The sequence below is a fragment of the Miniopterus natalensis genome, chromosome 4 (genome assembly GCF_054644295.1).
Source record: "Miniopterus natalensis isolate mMinNat1 chromosome 4, mMinNat1.hap1, whole genome shotgun sequence".
In the NCBI taxonomy this organism is placed as follows: domain Eukaryota; kingdom Metazoa; phylum Chordata; class Mammalia; order Chiroptera; family Miniopteridae; genus Miniopterus; species Miniopterus natalensis.
In genome coordinates this window covers 72,159,508-72,176,480 of record NC_142084.1, presented here as the reverse complement: position 1 = coordinate 72,176,480, position 16,973 = coordinate 72,159,508, and the positions used below count along the sequence as shown (strand labels likewise).

The window sequence follows — 16,973 nt, the reverse complement described above, 5'->3', positions numbered from 1 at the left end:
ACTACGCACCTTGAACAGTTTCCTCAGCTCACCAGGTTCCAGCAGCCTGGAAGGCTCTGCCCCACCCTGACCAACTGGCAAACTCCCAGAGCAGTATGGATGGGAGAACACATACAGCCACCGGGTTAGTCCAGCCTGGGTCCAACCCCAGCTCTTCCACCTCTAACACTCTGAGCCTCAGTCTCCCCCTATAAACCAGAAAGGATGCAATCAGCTGATGGGGATGTTGTCACATGTCTTATGGAATCAGGGGCCTCCACCCACCCTGCTGCACCTGCATAATCCCAGCACATGGAGGGGTGCACAACAGGGCTACTAGGGCCAGCTGGTTCTCTGGGGTACGGCCGTCTTGGGCACTGTAGAGTGTTGAGCTGTATTCCTAATCACCCCCCCAAAGTCATGACAACCAAAATTGTCCCCATATGTTTACAAGTGCCCCCAGAGAGAATCAGCGGGGAACACCTATTTGTGATACTCCCCCGGGACTGCACTCAGGTCAGTACTTCCCCGGTCAGACCCCACCCCTGACCTCTGAATGGCATTTCCCAGAGGGTCCTGTTTCAAAAGAAATCCCCAGCACCAAAGACTAAATCCCAGGCCCTGAGGCCATCACCTCCCTTCACTGGAGCAGCACTGAAGGGAGCCCCAGGCCCTGAGCTGAAACCAGAAACTGCCCCAGCACAGAGAGCAGCAGAAAAGGCCAATGCAGCCTTCCACAATGCCCAGGATGGCCTGGCAGTATAACCTAATTAACCCAACCAGGACCAGAAGGCTCACTGCACTGACAAGAGTCATCTGGCACTGTGCCCCCTGCCAGGTTTGAGGACAGTGAAAGCAAACACCCTCTGGCTGTATGGACCAACAATGACCACTGGGCCACCAACTGAGGGCCAGACAGCCTGCTCACCCCAAAACTGAAGCTGACCTTCTCCCTCCACCTGGCACAACCCTGGTGATTACAGCACCCAAGACTCTCAGCAAGGCCTGCATGGCAGGATTCTCAGACCCCCACTAAGAATTCAGGCCCCATACCGGACCTGCAGAAGCAGAAAATTGGGGAAGTGCAGGAGTCTTATTCTTCAGTTACTAGATGGTTCAAAGGCCCCTGAAAGTGGGAGAACCAGCTCCTACCATACTCTCCATTTTCCATGTTGCTCTAGGTAGTCAGGTCTCAAACTGCAAGTGAGATCCACTGGCCAGGAGTGGCAAACTCCTTCTGTAAAGGGCCAGATGGTAAATATTTTTGCCTCTCCAAGCTATATGGTCTCTATCACAATGACTCAACTCTGCCATACACCACGCATAAGCAAATGAGCATGGCCATGTTCTAATAAAACTTTATTTATAAGAACTAGCCCAAGTAGGCTCTGTGAGCAACTGAAGGTTCTAGTCTGTGGTTTTAATTCCTTGTTCTGAACACCAGCTATGCCTCTTCCCAGCTAGGGCCTCAGTTTCCCCATATGGACAGAGAGAGGGTGGACATCTCCTCTCCGAGGGTAAGTGAGCAACAAGAATAGAGGTTGAATGAAAGCCATATGGTGCTATGCAGGGAGAAGGAACAGAGTGCAGAGGGCACACTTTATCCCTCACAGTAGGATTACAACCCCAAACCCTTACCCCACACCCCCACAACACCCTGCCACGCTCTTGGTCAGTTCCTGATGTCCCCAGAGCCTTGGCTCCTGCTGTTGTCCCTCTGGCTTGTTCACCTTCACTGCTGGACCCAATGCAAAGTGAGGTCCCTAGTTCCTGGTGGTGGCTGAATTAAGAGTCTACCTAGGCCTCAACAGGCAACAAGGTACAACCTGTGAGCCAGCCAGAGAAGGACAGATGTGCACACCTGCAGAGAGCCCTCAGGCCTACTGTCTAAAGATGGTTTCTAAATAACAACATAACTAAAAAAAAAAAAAAAAAAAAAAGCCCAGCTGGTGTGGCTCAGTTGGTTGAGCACCCTCCTGTGCACCATAAGGTTGCCGATTTGATTCCCAGTCAGGGCGCATGCCCAAGTTGCAGGTTCAATCCCCAGTCAGGGTATGTATGGAAGGCAACCAATCAAATGTTTCTCTTTCTCCCTCTCCTCTCTCCCCCCCCCCATATCTCTCTAAGCATGTCCTCAGGTGAGAATTGATTTTTTTTTTTTTTAACTCCTCACCAGAGGATATTTTTCCCATTGCTTTTCAGAGAGAGTGGAAGAGAGAGAGAGAGAGAGAGATCGCAGTGAGAGAGACACACATCAATTGGTTGCCACCCACACATGCCCCAACTGGGGCCAAGGATCAAGCCTGCAAACGAGGTTCGTGCCCTTAGCTGGAATTGAACCAGGGACCCTTCAGTCCACAGGCTAACCACTGAGCAAACCGGGTAGGGCCTCAGGTGAGAATTAGGAAAACAAAATTTATTTTAGAGAGAGAGGAAGGGAGAGGGAGAAAGAGAGAGCAAAAGAAACATCAATGTAAGAGAGAAACATCGATTGGTTGCCTTCCGTACATACCCCAACTGGGGATAGAACCCACAACCTGGCCATGTGCCCTGACTGAGAATCAAACTGGCGAACTTTTGGGGCACAGGACGACACTCAACCAACTGAGCCACTCCAGCCAGGCAAAAAAAAAAAAATTATATATATATATTTAAAGATGGTTTCTATAACGTACCTGGACTCTGCAGGCTCTGTCTCAGCCTGGGGGACAATATCCCAAGCTTGCCATCACAGATGACCACCAACCAGGTGAAACAATAGGAATTTATTCTCTCACAGCTCTGGAGACCAGATGTCTGAAATACAGGTGTCGGCAGGAACACACTCCCTCTGGAGGCTCTAGAAGAGGATCTTTCCTGTCTCTTCCAGCTTCTGGGGCTCTAGGCATCGTTGGCTTGTGGCTACCTCATCCCAATTTCTGCCGTTGTCATCTTATGACCTTCTCCCTATGTGTCTGTGTCCTCTCCTCTTTCATAAGGTTGCTAGTCATTGAATTTAAGACCACCCTGAATCCAGGATGATAGCATCTCGAGATCATTACCCTAATTACATCTGCAGAGTTCTTTTCCAAATAAGGCCACAGTCACAGGTTCTGGGGGTCAGGATGTGGGCAAATCTTCTTAGGAGTCAAGGTGTGCAGCTCACAACCAGAAGAGTACTGAGGCTGCTGGGGCTTTCTGGAGGCAGAGGAAGGCTTCCCATCCTCTCAGCAGAGCAACTGATGGAGTCCTGCGTGCGTGCATGCGTGAAGGCTACAGATGGTACCAGATACTTGGAACAGCCGGCACAAAGGCAAGGATGCCAAAGTCAGGACTGGGTCCAGGACTGGGGGTGGTCTCCATGCTCAGCTCACCCAAGCCACCACTGTACTTTCCTCTAGCCTATGCAGAGCTACCCCTATCACAGGGCAGGACCAGAAGAACACTCCCCTTCCTTCAGTGCAGCCAGAGCTGCAGTTAGGCCAGGTCACATGGACTGCTTTGTGTGCAGGTTTTTTCTGGCCCTGGGACTGCTCCCTGGGATACTCAGAGCCTCCTGTGTCCTGAGCCCCTGGCAAGAGGGCAACACGCCCCACATGCAATCCACCTGCACATATTTTGGCTCTGATGCCAAAATATCACCAAAATCCACTGATCCTGCTCAAGCTACCCCCTGCAACTCCCTAATCTAGACACTGCAGCGGCCTCACAGTCTGCTACCATCCCCTCTCACTCCCTTGCCAGTTCAGCTCACACCCATCTCTGTAGAACAGAAAATGCCCTCAAATAGTTAAATGGAGAGTTACCATATGACCCAGCAACTCCACTCCTTGGTGTACACCCAAGGGAAAGGAAGACCTGCATCCACATGGGCACTTGGAGATAAATGTCCATAGCAGCACTATTCAAACGGCTAAAAGGTGGAAACGACACACATGTCCATCAACTGATAAAAGATAAACAAAATGTGGTCCATCCTCACAATGGAATATTACTCAGCCATAAAAAGGACTGAAGGACTGACACACACTACAACATGGATGAACCTCAAAAAAATCATGCGGAGTAAAAGCCGCCAGAAACAAAAACCCACATAGTGTGTGATTCCATTAATATGAAATGTTCAGAACCGGCAAATCCATAGAGATAGAAAGCAGATTAATGCTTGCCAGAGGCTGGGGTAATGAGGAGTGACTACTAATGGGGATGTAGTTTCCTTCTGGGGTGATAGAAATGTTCTGGAACTAGACAGAAGTAATGGTTACACAACACGGTGAATGTGCTAGAAACCATTGAACAGTACACTTTAAGTGGGTAGGTTGGATGTATTGGGAATTACATCTCAATACAGCTATTACATAAATAAGCAGCAGCTCAGGCTTCTCACCATCACAAACACCACTTCCTCAGGTGGAATCCAGGGTTCCCAAAGCCACTCCAGCTTCACCTCTCTCACTCTCTCTCCACAAGCTAGTCTCTCTGTCCTCTGACTTGTCCTCAACTTTGCCAAGCCTTTCCACCTCAGGGCTGTGCATCTGTCTGTCCCACACCTGGGGTGCTCTTGCCTGGCATGAGGGCCTCTGTCTCACTGTCCAGGTGTTAGCCTCCCCCGTCCCAACCAGTCAGTCCACATCACCCTGCTTCTTCTTTCTGAAAGTGTGCTTCATTCATTTGCAGCAATTCTCTTGTTCCCCCTAAAACCACATCTGCTCCTCAAAACCACAGCCTTCATACACTCTGTATGCTATATTATGCACCCAACATGATCCCTGGGATACACTGTACAATCAAAAACATCATTATGTGGAATGAACATGCTACCCCAACTTTATAGCTCAGGATTCAAAAAGTAAAAAACCTATTCAAACTCACATAGCAGAGCACCATAGCCCCTCCCTGCATATCATGCTACCCAAGTCTGAAGATGGTAAAGGAACACCCACCCCTCTGCAACACAGAAAGTGGTCTCCCAAACATTACATCCTGTCCCCCACCCAACCTGGCCCTCCTGTCCCTGCTCCCCAGGGAGATGATAGCGTCAATTTGTTCATCACACACTGAATGCCTACTGACTGGCCTTTCACATGGGAAGGCACTGCAGGCATGTCCATCACCACTGAGGACTGCCAGCAGACACATGGAAACATGAGTGGTCCTGCTCACTCCAGGAGCGGGCAAGCTGTCCTGCAGAATTCACAGGAAAGGAGCAGCTACCAACAGGGCCATGCCCCATCTGTTAGCATGTGCAGGTGAAACCCTGGTGTCTACTGCAGAGGGAGGCAATGAGGGAAGGTTGCAGCCAGAGAGAGGGGCAGGGGCCCTGCATCAAGTGGGTTCACTCACCTGCACCAGGTACTGCAGACATGCCATTTGCCACAGGCAATGGCCAAATGGGCTGGGAACAAGTTTGTCCATCCTGGTCCCATGTGGGAAACAAGCCATCAGCCTGCCCAGGTGGCACAGCCATAAAAGTAGGGGAAGAGCTTTAAACTCTACCTGCTCAGGTGCAAAGGTTGCGCCCCTGCCCACTTAGCATTCCCTCCAAACTGAAGGTTTCTGGGCCTCAGCACTGCTGACATCTGGGGCCAGATCACTCACTCTCTGTGAAAGGGCCATCTGTGAATTGTGGGGTGGTGAGCGGCATCCCTGTTCTCTACCCACCAGGTGCCAGTGGCACCCTCTCCCCCAGTCAAGGCAACCAAAAATGTCTCAAACCATTGCCATATCCTCTTGGGGGGCAGAAATGTCCCCAGCAGAGAACACTGCTCAGTCTCTAAAACCCAGTGTAAGTTCACTTCTGCCCGGACACCATGCCCACCCCACCTCCCCAAATCCTGAAGAGAAGGCAACAGAGAATTGGGGGAGGAGATGGGAAGTGGTAACCAGGGTTGAGAAATGCTGTCTACGTATCCAAGAAATATTTTCTAAATTCATCAGTGCATGAATGGACAAACAAAATGTGGTCCATCCATACAATGGGATATTATTCAGCCATAAAAAGGAACGAAGTTTTCTGATTCATGCTACAGCATGCATGAACCTTGAAAACATCATGCTGAGTGAAAGAAGGCAGTCACAAAAGGCCACATAGTATATGACCCCATTTACATAAAATGTCCAGAATAGGTAGGGAGAGAAAGCAAATTGGTGGTTGTCAGGAGCTGGGGGAGGAGGAAATGGGGACTGACTGCTCATAGGTACCAGATTTCTTCTGGGGGAGATGAACATGTTTTGGAGTTAGACAGCGGTGATGGTTGCACAACTCCATAAATACACTAAAAATCACTAAATTGTACACTTTAAACAAGTGAATTATATGGTATTTGAACTATATCTCAATAAAGCTGTTAAAGAAACCTTTTCAACAACAATAATCCATTTCCAACCCCAAGGCAGAAACAGGACCTCCAATCATGAAGACAGCCATAAACTTCACATAACCCACTTCTTCCTGTTATACTATATACATTTGACACCTACTTGTGCTAGCACACACTACATGCTAGAGACAAGAGGATATGGACACTCATGCCCTCAGAAGCCCTGACTTACAGGGTCACTCCAGTTGCTCACTTTCATTCATTCATTCATTCTCCAACCATCTCTTCCTGAGTGAGAACAAGAGCTGCTGGAGCAGGAACAGGCAGCACCTGGCTGATAGTGAGCACCCAATCAATATGTGCCAAATAAATGCATGTAAATGAAGACACATTCTAGCCTATAAGGTCACAATCTCAAAGAGAAACAAGTAACTAGTTAGAAAAGAACATAACCTGAAAATTCCACCTGAGGAATTAGATTGAAGCTGAAGTCACAGATGTAGGTCTGCCTGGGATGGTCAGATCAGTGGCCAAATCCAGAAACCAGCAATATGAGTGTCAAATCCTCTCTGAGGCCCCCAGGTGCAGGGTGGGGGTCCCATTGCTCTGCAGAAATACAGTGGACATTACCAATACCTGTGCAAAGTGTGCTTGCTTCCTGATCCACAAGGAAGGGTTTGCTAGACACACTTCACAAAGAACATAAGGCCTGAGGAGCTTAGTACTTTGCCGTGATCATGTGGCCAGAGAGCTGAGGCTCGGGAGAAATGCCACGCCACCAATCCTAGCCCCAACAAAGCCCATGCTCCATGTCCATAGTTGCTTCCCAGGTGAGGTTAGCAGGTAACCAGGCCTGCCTCTGCACACTGAACCCAACCAGCCACCTTAGGAAACCTGACCCTCTACCCTGTTCCTAAAGGCCAGGGGACATCTACAGGTAGCTGTCCTTTGTCTCAGTGGGGGGAACATCACCTGGTTCTGACTATATAGGCTGCATGGGGAAGGGGCAGCTGTCTCCACTCTAAGCTCTAGGACTGAGCACATCTGCCTTCCTAACCCTCTTCAGGTCCCCACAGGAGAGGACAGCTGACCTTGTCCTCAGGTGTCCAAAAATTCTATTCCACCTCACATCTGCAAGTGGGGGCATGTGTCCTGCTGACATCCAGGAAATGAAGCACAGGCACCAATGATGTAGAGACACCTGTCCCTTCAAGTATCAACAATGTGGGGTCACCTGTCCCTTCAAGTAACAATATGGGAGCACCTATCCCATCCCCAAGTGCCAGTGATGCTTTCAAGCAATGCCCAATTCATACACCTGTCATCCTGTCTCCCCTAAGTAGAGTAAAATGGGAGCACCTATCCCCCTCAGATAGCGATGATGTGAAAACACCTGTCACCATTAGGTTACAATGATGTAGTGGTACCTGTTCCCTCCAGATAATGATATAGAGGTCCCTGCCCCTCCAGGTAACAATGATATGAGAGCACCTGTCCTCCTCTCATCCGGGGAGCAATGATGTGAGGGCATGTGTTCCCCTCAGGTAGCAATAATATTGGGACACCATTGTTACCTACACCATTAGGTAACAATGATGTAGTGGCACCTGTTCCCTGCAGGTAGTAATGACATGGAGGCCCCTGCCCCTCCAGGTAGCAATGATGTGGGGTCACCTGTCCCCCCTCAGGTACTGATGATGTGGGGCCCCAATCCCGCCCACGATGCCCAGGGAGAGGGGACACCTGTCCCCTCGGGCCAGGCCAAGCCCCGCCCCGCGCCCCGCCCCCGCCGCGCGCCCCCGCCCTGTGCACGCGCTGGACACGCGCCTTCTCCTCCTCCCTCTCGGCCCTGAGGGGTCGACGCGGCAGTCCCCTCACCCGCGCGGCCCGCGTCAGGCTCAGGTCCTTCATGACCTCCTCGAAGGCCGCCGTCTCCTCTGCCTGCTTCTGGTTGTGCAGCGCGATCTTCTCGCTGAATTTCCGCGGATTGTTCGAAGTCGCCATCTTCTCGCCGCCGCCTCCTCCTCCTCCTCCGCCTCCTCCGCCTCCTCCTCCACCTCTTTACCCCCCTCCCCACTCGCCAGTGCCACCGCGCAGGCGCCGGCCAGGCCAGCGGGCGGTGGGTGATGCGCAGGCGCGGCAGTGGTCCGAAGCGACGCAGGCGCACGGAGGAGGCAGGCGGGAATGGGGGTGACAGCGCATGCGCTCGCTCCGCCCGCGCTGTCGCTACCCAAAGGTGGGGAGCGTATGGAAATTTCGGCGCAGGCGCAGTGGGCTGCCTCCTGGACCGCTGGACAGCGGCCGCTAGATCCTCCAAGAGGGGACAGCCAGACCCAAACCTTTTCAATTTACCAGGATGGAGCCAACACCTTCCAAGGACAGGGCGCACCCTGAGGCTGAGACTGGGCTCGGGCCAGTTCAGCTTTGAGACCTGTCCAGGACGTTGCTCATTCCTGCATTCATTCGCTCAACATTTATTGAGAGCCAATATGTACCAGGCAGACGTGGTGGTCCCTGCCTTAATGGGGTGCACAGTCGGGGAGGGTTGAGACGTAACCCACCAACAGATGACCCAAGAACTTTTCAGATGGAGATAAATGTAACGGGGGAAATAATTCAGTGATGGGAAGAGGGTTGAGAGGGCTGGGTGAAAAAGGTGAAAGCAAGTTCAAATTGCCAGTTATAAAAATAATCAAGGGGATGTAAAGTACAGCATAGGAAATATAATCAATAATATTGTAATATCTGTATGGTTATCAGATGGGTACTAAATTTATTGCAGTGACCACTTCATAAGGTATATAAATGTCTAATCACTATGTCGTACACTTGAAATTAATATAATATTGTATGTCGACTGTAATTGGAAAATAATTAAAAATAAAAGTTTTTTTTGAAGAATTCAGTGATGGGCTGGCAGGAGGCTGATGTTATGGAGGGAGGTTCCCACCACCACCACCATCATGGAAGTGGTGGGACATCTGAGCTGAGGCCTGACCCTTGTGAGCAGCCCCAGCCCAAAACCTGGACATCATCCTTAATACCTTCCTTTCTCTACCACCTCATATTGTACCAGTTCCTATTCTCTAGATCCTTAAGCCCAAACAACCAGAACTACATAGCTTCAGCCTCCTCTCTGTGAATTTATCCAGTCCAGTCTTGCTCAAGGGTACTGGTTTTGCCATGGGTGCTAAAGGAAAGGTCCAGAAATCCCACCCAGACCCAGCAGTGAATGGGATAGTAGAGTTTCCCAGATGATAGAGGGATGACCCAGAGAAAAGCAAAAGGGGTTCTGTTTGACACCCAGCTGTCCCTCCCTAAGCAGAGGGACCCCAACCACCAATATCAAAGGTTCATATTCAGGACACCCTAGGGATTATCCGGCATGAGAGGAAGGAAGCCAGGGGGATGGGGGGCAGCTGTAATTGCACAAAAAATACACTTTTTACTAGAGCCAGGAATGGCTGAAGGAGAACCCCAGTGGAGGTCATAGGGGGACAATTATTTTTTCCAAATATGCTTTTAGTGCCACTTTCCAACCGTTTAATTAAATGTCCATATTAAATATATGCACATACATAGATTTTAGTTTGGAGTGTCCTGGGCACTGCCACTGCTCCATTTTACCCTTCTTGTTCATATAGTCTTGAGAAACTTCATGGACTTTAGCATTTTTGCCTAACCAGCATCTGTCCCCCTTTTAGGTATCAACAACTAACTGCCCTACAGGAAACACTCATTCTGACTTTCAGCCCATGAGTTGTGAATGAAGCTGATCTCACCAACTCCCTCTCCTCACAAACACCTCTTGTCACGGCTTAGACAATCAACAGAGCCCACTGCTGTGACTTGACCATCAGGGTTGGTTCAGGGAAGGCATGTGACCCAGTTTTGCCCAATGAAAGGCAATTCTGGAAATTTTGCCTGAACCATGGGAAAGTGAAGCACCCTCTTTGCTTGGACCAAGAGAGTGAACACATACAGAGGAAAACAGAGACAGAAGTCTAGAGAAGACACTGTCTGAGCTCCTGGATCCAGTCATTCCTTAAGATAGACAGCCCTGCCCTGGTCAGTGTTGCTCAGTGGTTAGAGCCTCAGCCCATGCACCGAAGGACTGCAGGTTCAATTCCTGGTCAAGGACACATACCTGGGTTGCAGGTTCATTCCCCAGCCCCAGTCGGGCACATGAGGGAGGCAACCAGTTGATGTGTCTCTCTCACATCAATGTCTCTGTCTCTCCCTCTTCCCCCCTCCCTTCCACTCCATCTAAAAGCAAAGGGAAAATATCCTTGAGTGAGGATTTAAAGAAAAAAGATAGACAGTCCTGCCTTTTCACTTGTGTCAGCCAATAATTTATTCTCTTTTTTGCTGAAGTTGATTTGAAGTCCATTTTCTGTCCCTGGCACTAACTGAGACTGCAGCTTCTGGAAGTCAGGTGCAGGGCTGGGCATACTACAAAAGTGCTTCTCATTCCTGTCACCATTTTGTGAGAGTGGAGAGGAAATAGAGACAGAGCGCACAGATGGCAACTGCCCCATAGCAAGTTAAGCGCCAGAGCCAGAACTCAGGCCTGACAGCAGAGCTCCGCTTCCTTCTCTGCACTGGGTTTTGTAAGGTTTAAATGAGATTAACACAAGTCAAGTGCCTGGCTCATAAGTGCTCAAAAGATGGTGGTTACCCTGATCACTTCCATATGTCTGCACTAAGCTGGTTTCCCGGCACAGAAAGAGAAAAGATTTGGGGGAGGGAGGGCAGGTGTTATCAGGTCACAAAAATGTGCCATGCCTACAGGGCAGAGGTGCTTGCCCTATTCACCCCTCACCTCAGCAGTAACAAGATCCATCTTAAACCCTGGTGATGAGTCAGAGAAATCCATGAGCCTACTCATTGCACAATGGCCAGACCTTGACCCAAAACTTCCTCCAGCTCCACTGACCCTTAGTACCAAGGAGGGAGAGGCCAAGACATCTGGTGACCCAGGAAGAACCCAGACCTGATGTTTTCGCTTTCTTAGTTCATCAAAGAAAGCTGCTGCCATCCAGTATGGCCCAGGTAGTGCTTTTTGGAGCAGCCTGTGGTCTTTGTAAACTGGGGTGGATCTCATGGTCTCCATCACACTTGGGGAAAAGAATCCACCCTCTTCCTAGTGGCCCACGATGCTCTTGCCCCCCCTCCCTGGCCCTTCACTGTAGCTACTCTGGCCTCCTTACTCTTCTACCTCCAGGTCTTTGCACATACTGCTGATTTTTCCCTGACTGCTCTCCCCACAGATCCTTTTATGGTTGGCACCTTCTCATCTTTCAGGCCTCTCCTCTGAGAGCCCCTCCCCGAGGGCCCTATCGGAAGTGTGCCCCTGCATGTGTCGCATGACCAGGGAACATCACACTCTCTAAAGGCAGCTGTTTCCAGGGTCCTGTCTGCTCCCCTATAGACTGAGCTGAGATCAAAAGCTGAAAGTATATTCACCCTTCCCAAACACTACAGGGGTAGAGTTCCCTGTGTGATGCAGAAAGGACACAGACACACCCAGTTCCTTAATCTTAAGGTTTGTTCTCTGTTCCTTGAAGGCTCTGAGTTCTTTAGGCCTCATATTATACTTGTCTGTTCATTCTGTTTTCCTGGGTCTCCAGAGCTAACACAAGACTAGGCACAGAGGGGTAATTAGGAAGTGTTTGTTAAATGAATCATTTTCTGCCTGGGAAACTCCTATTCATCCCTCCTCCAGAAAGGCCATCCTGACGCCTAAGGAGAGCTGTGTTCCTCACTCTAGGCTCACCCAGCTGGGTCCTTCTCCAACCAATCCTGATTTGAAGGCACTGGGAGTGTCCAACTGTTGAATAGTTTCACTTTAGTTACGGAGAACATCCAAGTGTAAGCTAAGAGGAGAGTCCTTATAAACCACTTCCTGCTGCTTCCAGGATTTAATTTTCTCTCATCTCCTCCATAGATCTGCCTGGCACCATTTGTTCCTTGCCAGTTTCCCCAGCATTATCTCCCACCCTTCCCTTTCTAATTCCCTCCACTCCAGCCTTACTGCATCCTGCTCAGGGCCTTTGCCCAGGCTGTCTTCCTGTCTAGAATGCCCTTTCCCCTGCATTCAGGCCATAACACTCCAACATAAAATCTCTAAATACAGGCTAAATGAAAACCTAAACTGCTGAGCATTTCTGCGTGGCCCAGCCCTTGCTGATTCTCCAGCTGTCTGACAACAGGAAAGCGACTTCACCTCTCAGAGCCCAGCTGCCCTCCCATGTTAAATATGAACAGTGGCAATCCTCATAGCAGGTTCTTGGGAGATTAAATAGATAATGAGAATAAAGCACTTAGCTTAGTGTCTGCTCTCTCACCAGCACTCAGTAACTGTTAAGGGAAGCATACCTTATTTTGAGATGTGAGTTTTCATGCCTTGCTTTTCTACACTGCCTTATATGGAATCTTGGTCTATCTGGGGTACCCACATTGCATGGAGGTGACTTTGGGTCATCGAAATGAGGAGGCAAAAAGGAAAGCCATCCAGGGCATGTCTTTGACTTCCAAACCAGACCTTCATCAGACAGAGTTTTAAAAGGCAAAGCCAGAGCCGGTTTAATTATAATGTGAAAGGAAGAACCAGGCAATAGAAGCCATAAATGCCAGACACAGTGCTCACTCCTTACAACTGAACAGGAAGAGGTTAGAGGATAAAGGTCCCTGGGGCCCCCACCTGGGGCTGAGTGTGGGGCGGAGGGTGAAACAGGGCAGGATTGCCAAGGAGAGTGGCAAGAGGCTGGAGCTGAGGGGGGTAGGGACCCAGGGGATTGGCTCTAGGTGATGGTGGGACTGGGCAGAGCAAGCAGTCCAGTTCCTCCCCTGCAACCACCATGCAGAGGGGACATCCAGTGACAACACAATGCTGATACTAGGCTGAGCTGCAGCTGAACTCCCCCACCCAGAACTCCTCCCCGCTGCCCAAAAACCGAGGACACTTACAGTCCCAATCTACGTGATAAAAGAGAATTCCCAACCTTCAGGGGCACTGGCTTTTCTTTCTGGTGGCCCAGCATCTGAATACCCATCCAAGTCTAGGGAGTCCCCACCATGGGAAGCCAGCCCCATAATGACAACAGAAACCCCAGAGCCAACAGTGTGATGGATTAAACTGTGGACCTCAGTTCCCCATTTGTTCCTGTGTCCCACCCTGTGCCACACCACAGTGCATCCTTCCTTTGTAAAAAGGAAGATATTTCCCAGCCCTGATTTTGGGCTTGGTCGTGTCATTAGCTTTGGCCAATGGCATATGGGCAGAATGCTGGCCTAAGGATGAAGATAGGTAAGGCTAAGCACCCCCTCACCCCACCCCACCCCGATATTCCATAGCCTTGCACCTGGAAGCAGAGCTGCTCAACTGAGAGCAGCATAGAATAGGCATCCCATATGAGTCACAGGCACATGAAAACCACCTATTAATTTATTTCATTAATCCTCACCCAAGGATATTTTTTCCATTGATTTTTAGAGAGTGGAAGGCAGGGAGGGAGCAGAGGGGAGAGAGAGAAACATCCATGTGAAAGAGACACATCAATTGGTTGCCTCCTGCACATGCCCCAACTGGGGCTGGGGGTCAAACCCAAAACCCAGGTATGTGCCCTTGACTGGGATTCCAACCTGGGACTCTTGGGTGCTTGGGCCGATGCTCTAACCACTAAACCATACCGGCCAGAAACCACCCATTTATTTTTGCATACCACTGAGACTTGGATTGTTTGTTACACGGTGGCAGCAGCTAACTAGCACATTCATATACTCACTTTACCAGGGATCCAGGCAGATAGGTTGGCACAGGGCATGGGCTAGGCCAATAGGATATTTCCACTCAGGAACAAGTGATGCAAAGAAACAGCATCAGGGCAGGAGCATCCACTTTCCAGGGGAAGCTATGGCTGAGTGCCAAGGGCAGATGACATTGCCAGTTGCGACATATGGACTCTGTGGCAGTGGCAGAAGCATCCTCACCAGTCCGTCCTGACCTGTCCTTGCCACCTCGATTCTTACTGTTTTCTGAGCCTGGTTTTTCAGCCTTCCCACCACTTCTGTGAGCAACCCAACAGCCCTCCAGTGTACATCTTTGCAACTGAAATCAGCCAGTTTCTGTTGTTTGCAAATAAAACCCCTGACTTACATTAAGACTAGGAAACCCCAACATCCGTTACCTTTATATTATAATTTTGTAAGTGTCTGGGTTGCAAATAACAGAATGGCTGATCACTAGTATCTTAAGATACTAAGTATCTTAAGCAGCACAAACACTGTGATTCTCAGAAAAAGGAGCCTGAAGATTAGAGGTTCCAGGATGGGACTGGGGGACTCGATTTCAGGGCTCTGGGAGGCAGCAACTCTGTGCCTCTCTTTAACTTGCTCCTCATGGCCACAAGAGGGCTGCAGAAACTCCTGGCATCGTGTCCTCATAGAAAGCATTGGCAATAAGGCTTCTCCCATGACCAGAAACCCCCACCCCAGACCTTCCCTTAAAGCTGTTGGCCAGAGCTGGGAAATTTGCCCAGACTGAAAACAACCCCAGCAAAAGGCGTTACCAAGAAAAGCTGAGCCAAATCCTAAATTAACCCCCACCCAAAGCTGGGCACACTGCTGCTGGCCCCAAATCAGGACTCTGTGAGTGAGGAGGGAGAAATGGCTGCAGGGATGGCAACAGCAGGGGCAGCCACAAGAATTAAGCTGGGGTCTTTTCTTTCATAAAAAAAAAAAAAAAAAGTTTTTATTGACTTTAGAGAGAGGAAGGGAGAGAGAGAGACGGGGCGGGGGGAGAGAGAGAGAGAGAGAGAAACATCGATGTGAGAGAGAAACCTCAATTGGTTGCCTCCTGCACACACTCCAACCAGGGATGTAACCTGCAACCTGGGCATGTGCCCTGACCAGGAATCGAACTGATGGCTGAGACACAACAGCCAGGACTAAGCTGGGGTCTTGTTGTGGGGGGAGCATGGCCTCGTGGATCACCTGCCCTTGGGGTCCATGGATCACGCCCACAGACACTAAGAGTAGATGAGGCTCTGCTCCCACTTCCCCACCCAGAACCTCTCATTTGTGCAACAAGCATTCCCAACTATGCCTCCTGGGACACACAGCCAGGTGCCCCTAATAAAACCCGTGCACAGAGACTCCACCATGAGAAGTGAAATCTCCGGGGCCTGTGAGAACAGAGGAGCTGTAGCTGCATTCCAGGACACAAAGCCAGGGGCAGATTTCCAAACTGGCCAGGTCTGGGGCAGATTCCCACCTCACACGACTCCCCTGAGGCCCCTTTGGCCCTTGCTGGCTGAAAAGCCCCAGAAGTCACACTTGGCCTCCCTCTCACGGGCCTACATCCCACTGTCCCCAGAGACAGTGTTTTCCCACAGCCCCGGCCCAGGTGCAGAGGGAGGCTCCAGGAGCCAAGTCCAGGGCTGCGGTGGGGAAGCAGGCCATCTGGAAGGAGATGGGCTTTCCCCAAGCTTGGTCCCCATGCACAGTGGACGCTGCCCTGGGCGAAAGGTGAAGAGAAGTGATAAGGTGATAGGCCGCAGACTCCTTCAGGGTGCCAGACAAAAAGGGCGAGACTGGCCCAAGGGTGTGTGCACAAGCTATTTGTTCAACTGTATATGAGCAAGAACGTGTGTGCAGGTATGCCTGAGTGTGAGCGTGTGTGCATGTGTGTGCAAGCCTTTGTGTGTATGGGTACACATGGTCTGTCTTTCTCCAAAGGACACAAACGTTCACAAAGTAAAGTTTCAAGCCAGCTTCTGCTAAATTAAAAACAGCTTTTTCGTGTTTAAAGTTTACAATACGAAAAATAATTTTCCTTTCTTCCGGGGGGGTGAGTGGAGAAGGAGGGGTAGGGGGCCCCCGAGAACATTCCATGAACCAGCCCAGACGGTTACGCACAATCGAACAGTTAGATACGGCAGCGCCCCCTCCACCCTGCACAGGCACCTCTGCCAGCTCATTGGGGACAAGATGTTCTGAGGTGTGAGCTGATCTGGGGGAACTTGCAGCTGGCAAAGGCTTCTCACTGCCCCCCTGAAGGGGCTGTGCCTCTAGCAGAAAAGGGTTCTCTTGGGGGAGCTCAGGTTAGGGAGGTGAGAAGAGGCTGAAATGTTCTAGTAAGTCCCCAAGGGCCACAGCTTTCCTTTCAATGCCCCTGGAAGCGTGGGCTCCTTCCTGGTTCCCAACCAAGTTCCCACTTCAGCACTGCCTCTCCACTCGATCTCACCCTGGGGGCCCCATGGCTGCTGGTTGGGAGCACCAGGCCTACGGTATGTTTTGAGGGTGACCTGGAAGCCTCCCCTCTCAGAAGGCTATATGTGAACTGTAGTCAGTCTCTACTAAAGTGTAGCTCTGTTCAGAGTGAGGCTACCACAAAATCAAGGACTGGGGGCAACTCATGCAGCTCTTGGGCCTCCATGGAAGCATATTAACTTCATGCTGTTTTTAGGCCTGCCCTTTCTCTTCTGCATTGCAGCCTCTGGAAAGAGGAGCTCCATGGCCATCCGATCTTGCACCCAGGATGGAGGAAATGGAGACAGAACCTGTTAGGGCTGAGGGCTGGCTGGTGGCAGGGGGCTAGATCACCGGACACATAGAACAGCCTGGGGAGTAGCCAAAGACCACCAGGTTTACCCTCTGTCTTCCCAGCATCCAGTGGAAGTCCCAGCCCCACTT

At 50.4% G+C, this 16,973-nt stretch overlaps 1 protein-coding gene across 1 annotated transcript in view; it reads right to left on the bottom strand.

Annotated features, from left to right (window-relative positions):
- The window catches only part of CRTC1 (CREB regulated transcription coactivator 1), a 59,272-nt gene extending 50,957 nt beyond the window's left edge, over positions 1-8,315 (bottom strand). Inside the window, exon 1 of the mRNA XM_087816830.1 lies at positions 8,157-8,315. Within this exon, the coding sequence (XP_087672956.1) occupies positions 8,157-8,282 (126 nt within the window). The 5' untranslated portion in view covers positions 8,283-8,315. The remainder of the gene's footprint in view (positions 1-8,156) is intronic.
- Positions 8,316-16,973: the final 8,658 nt, after the last annotated feature.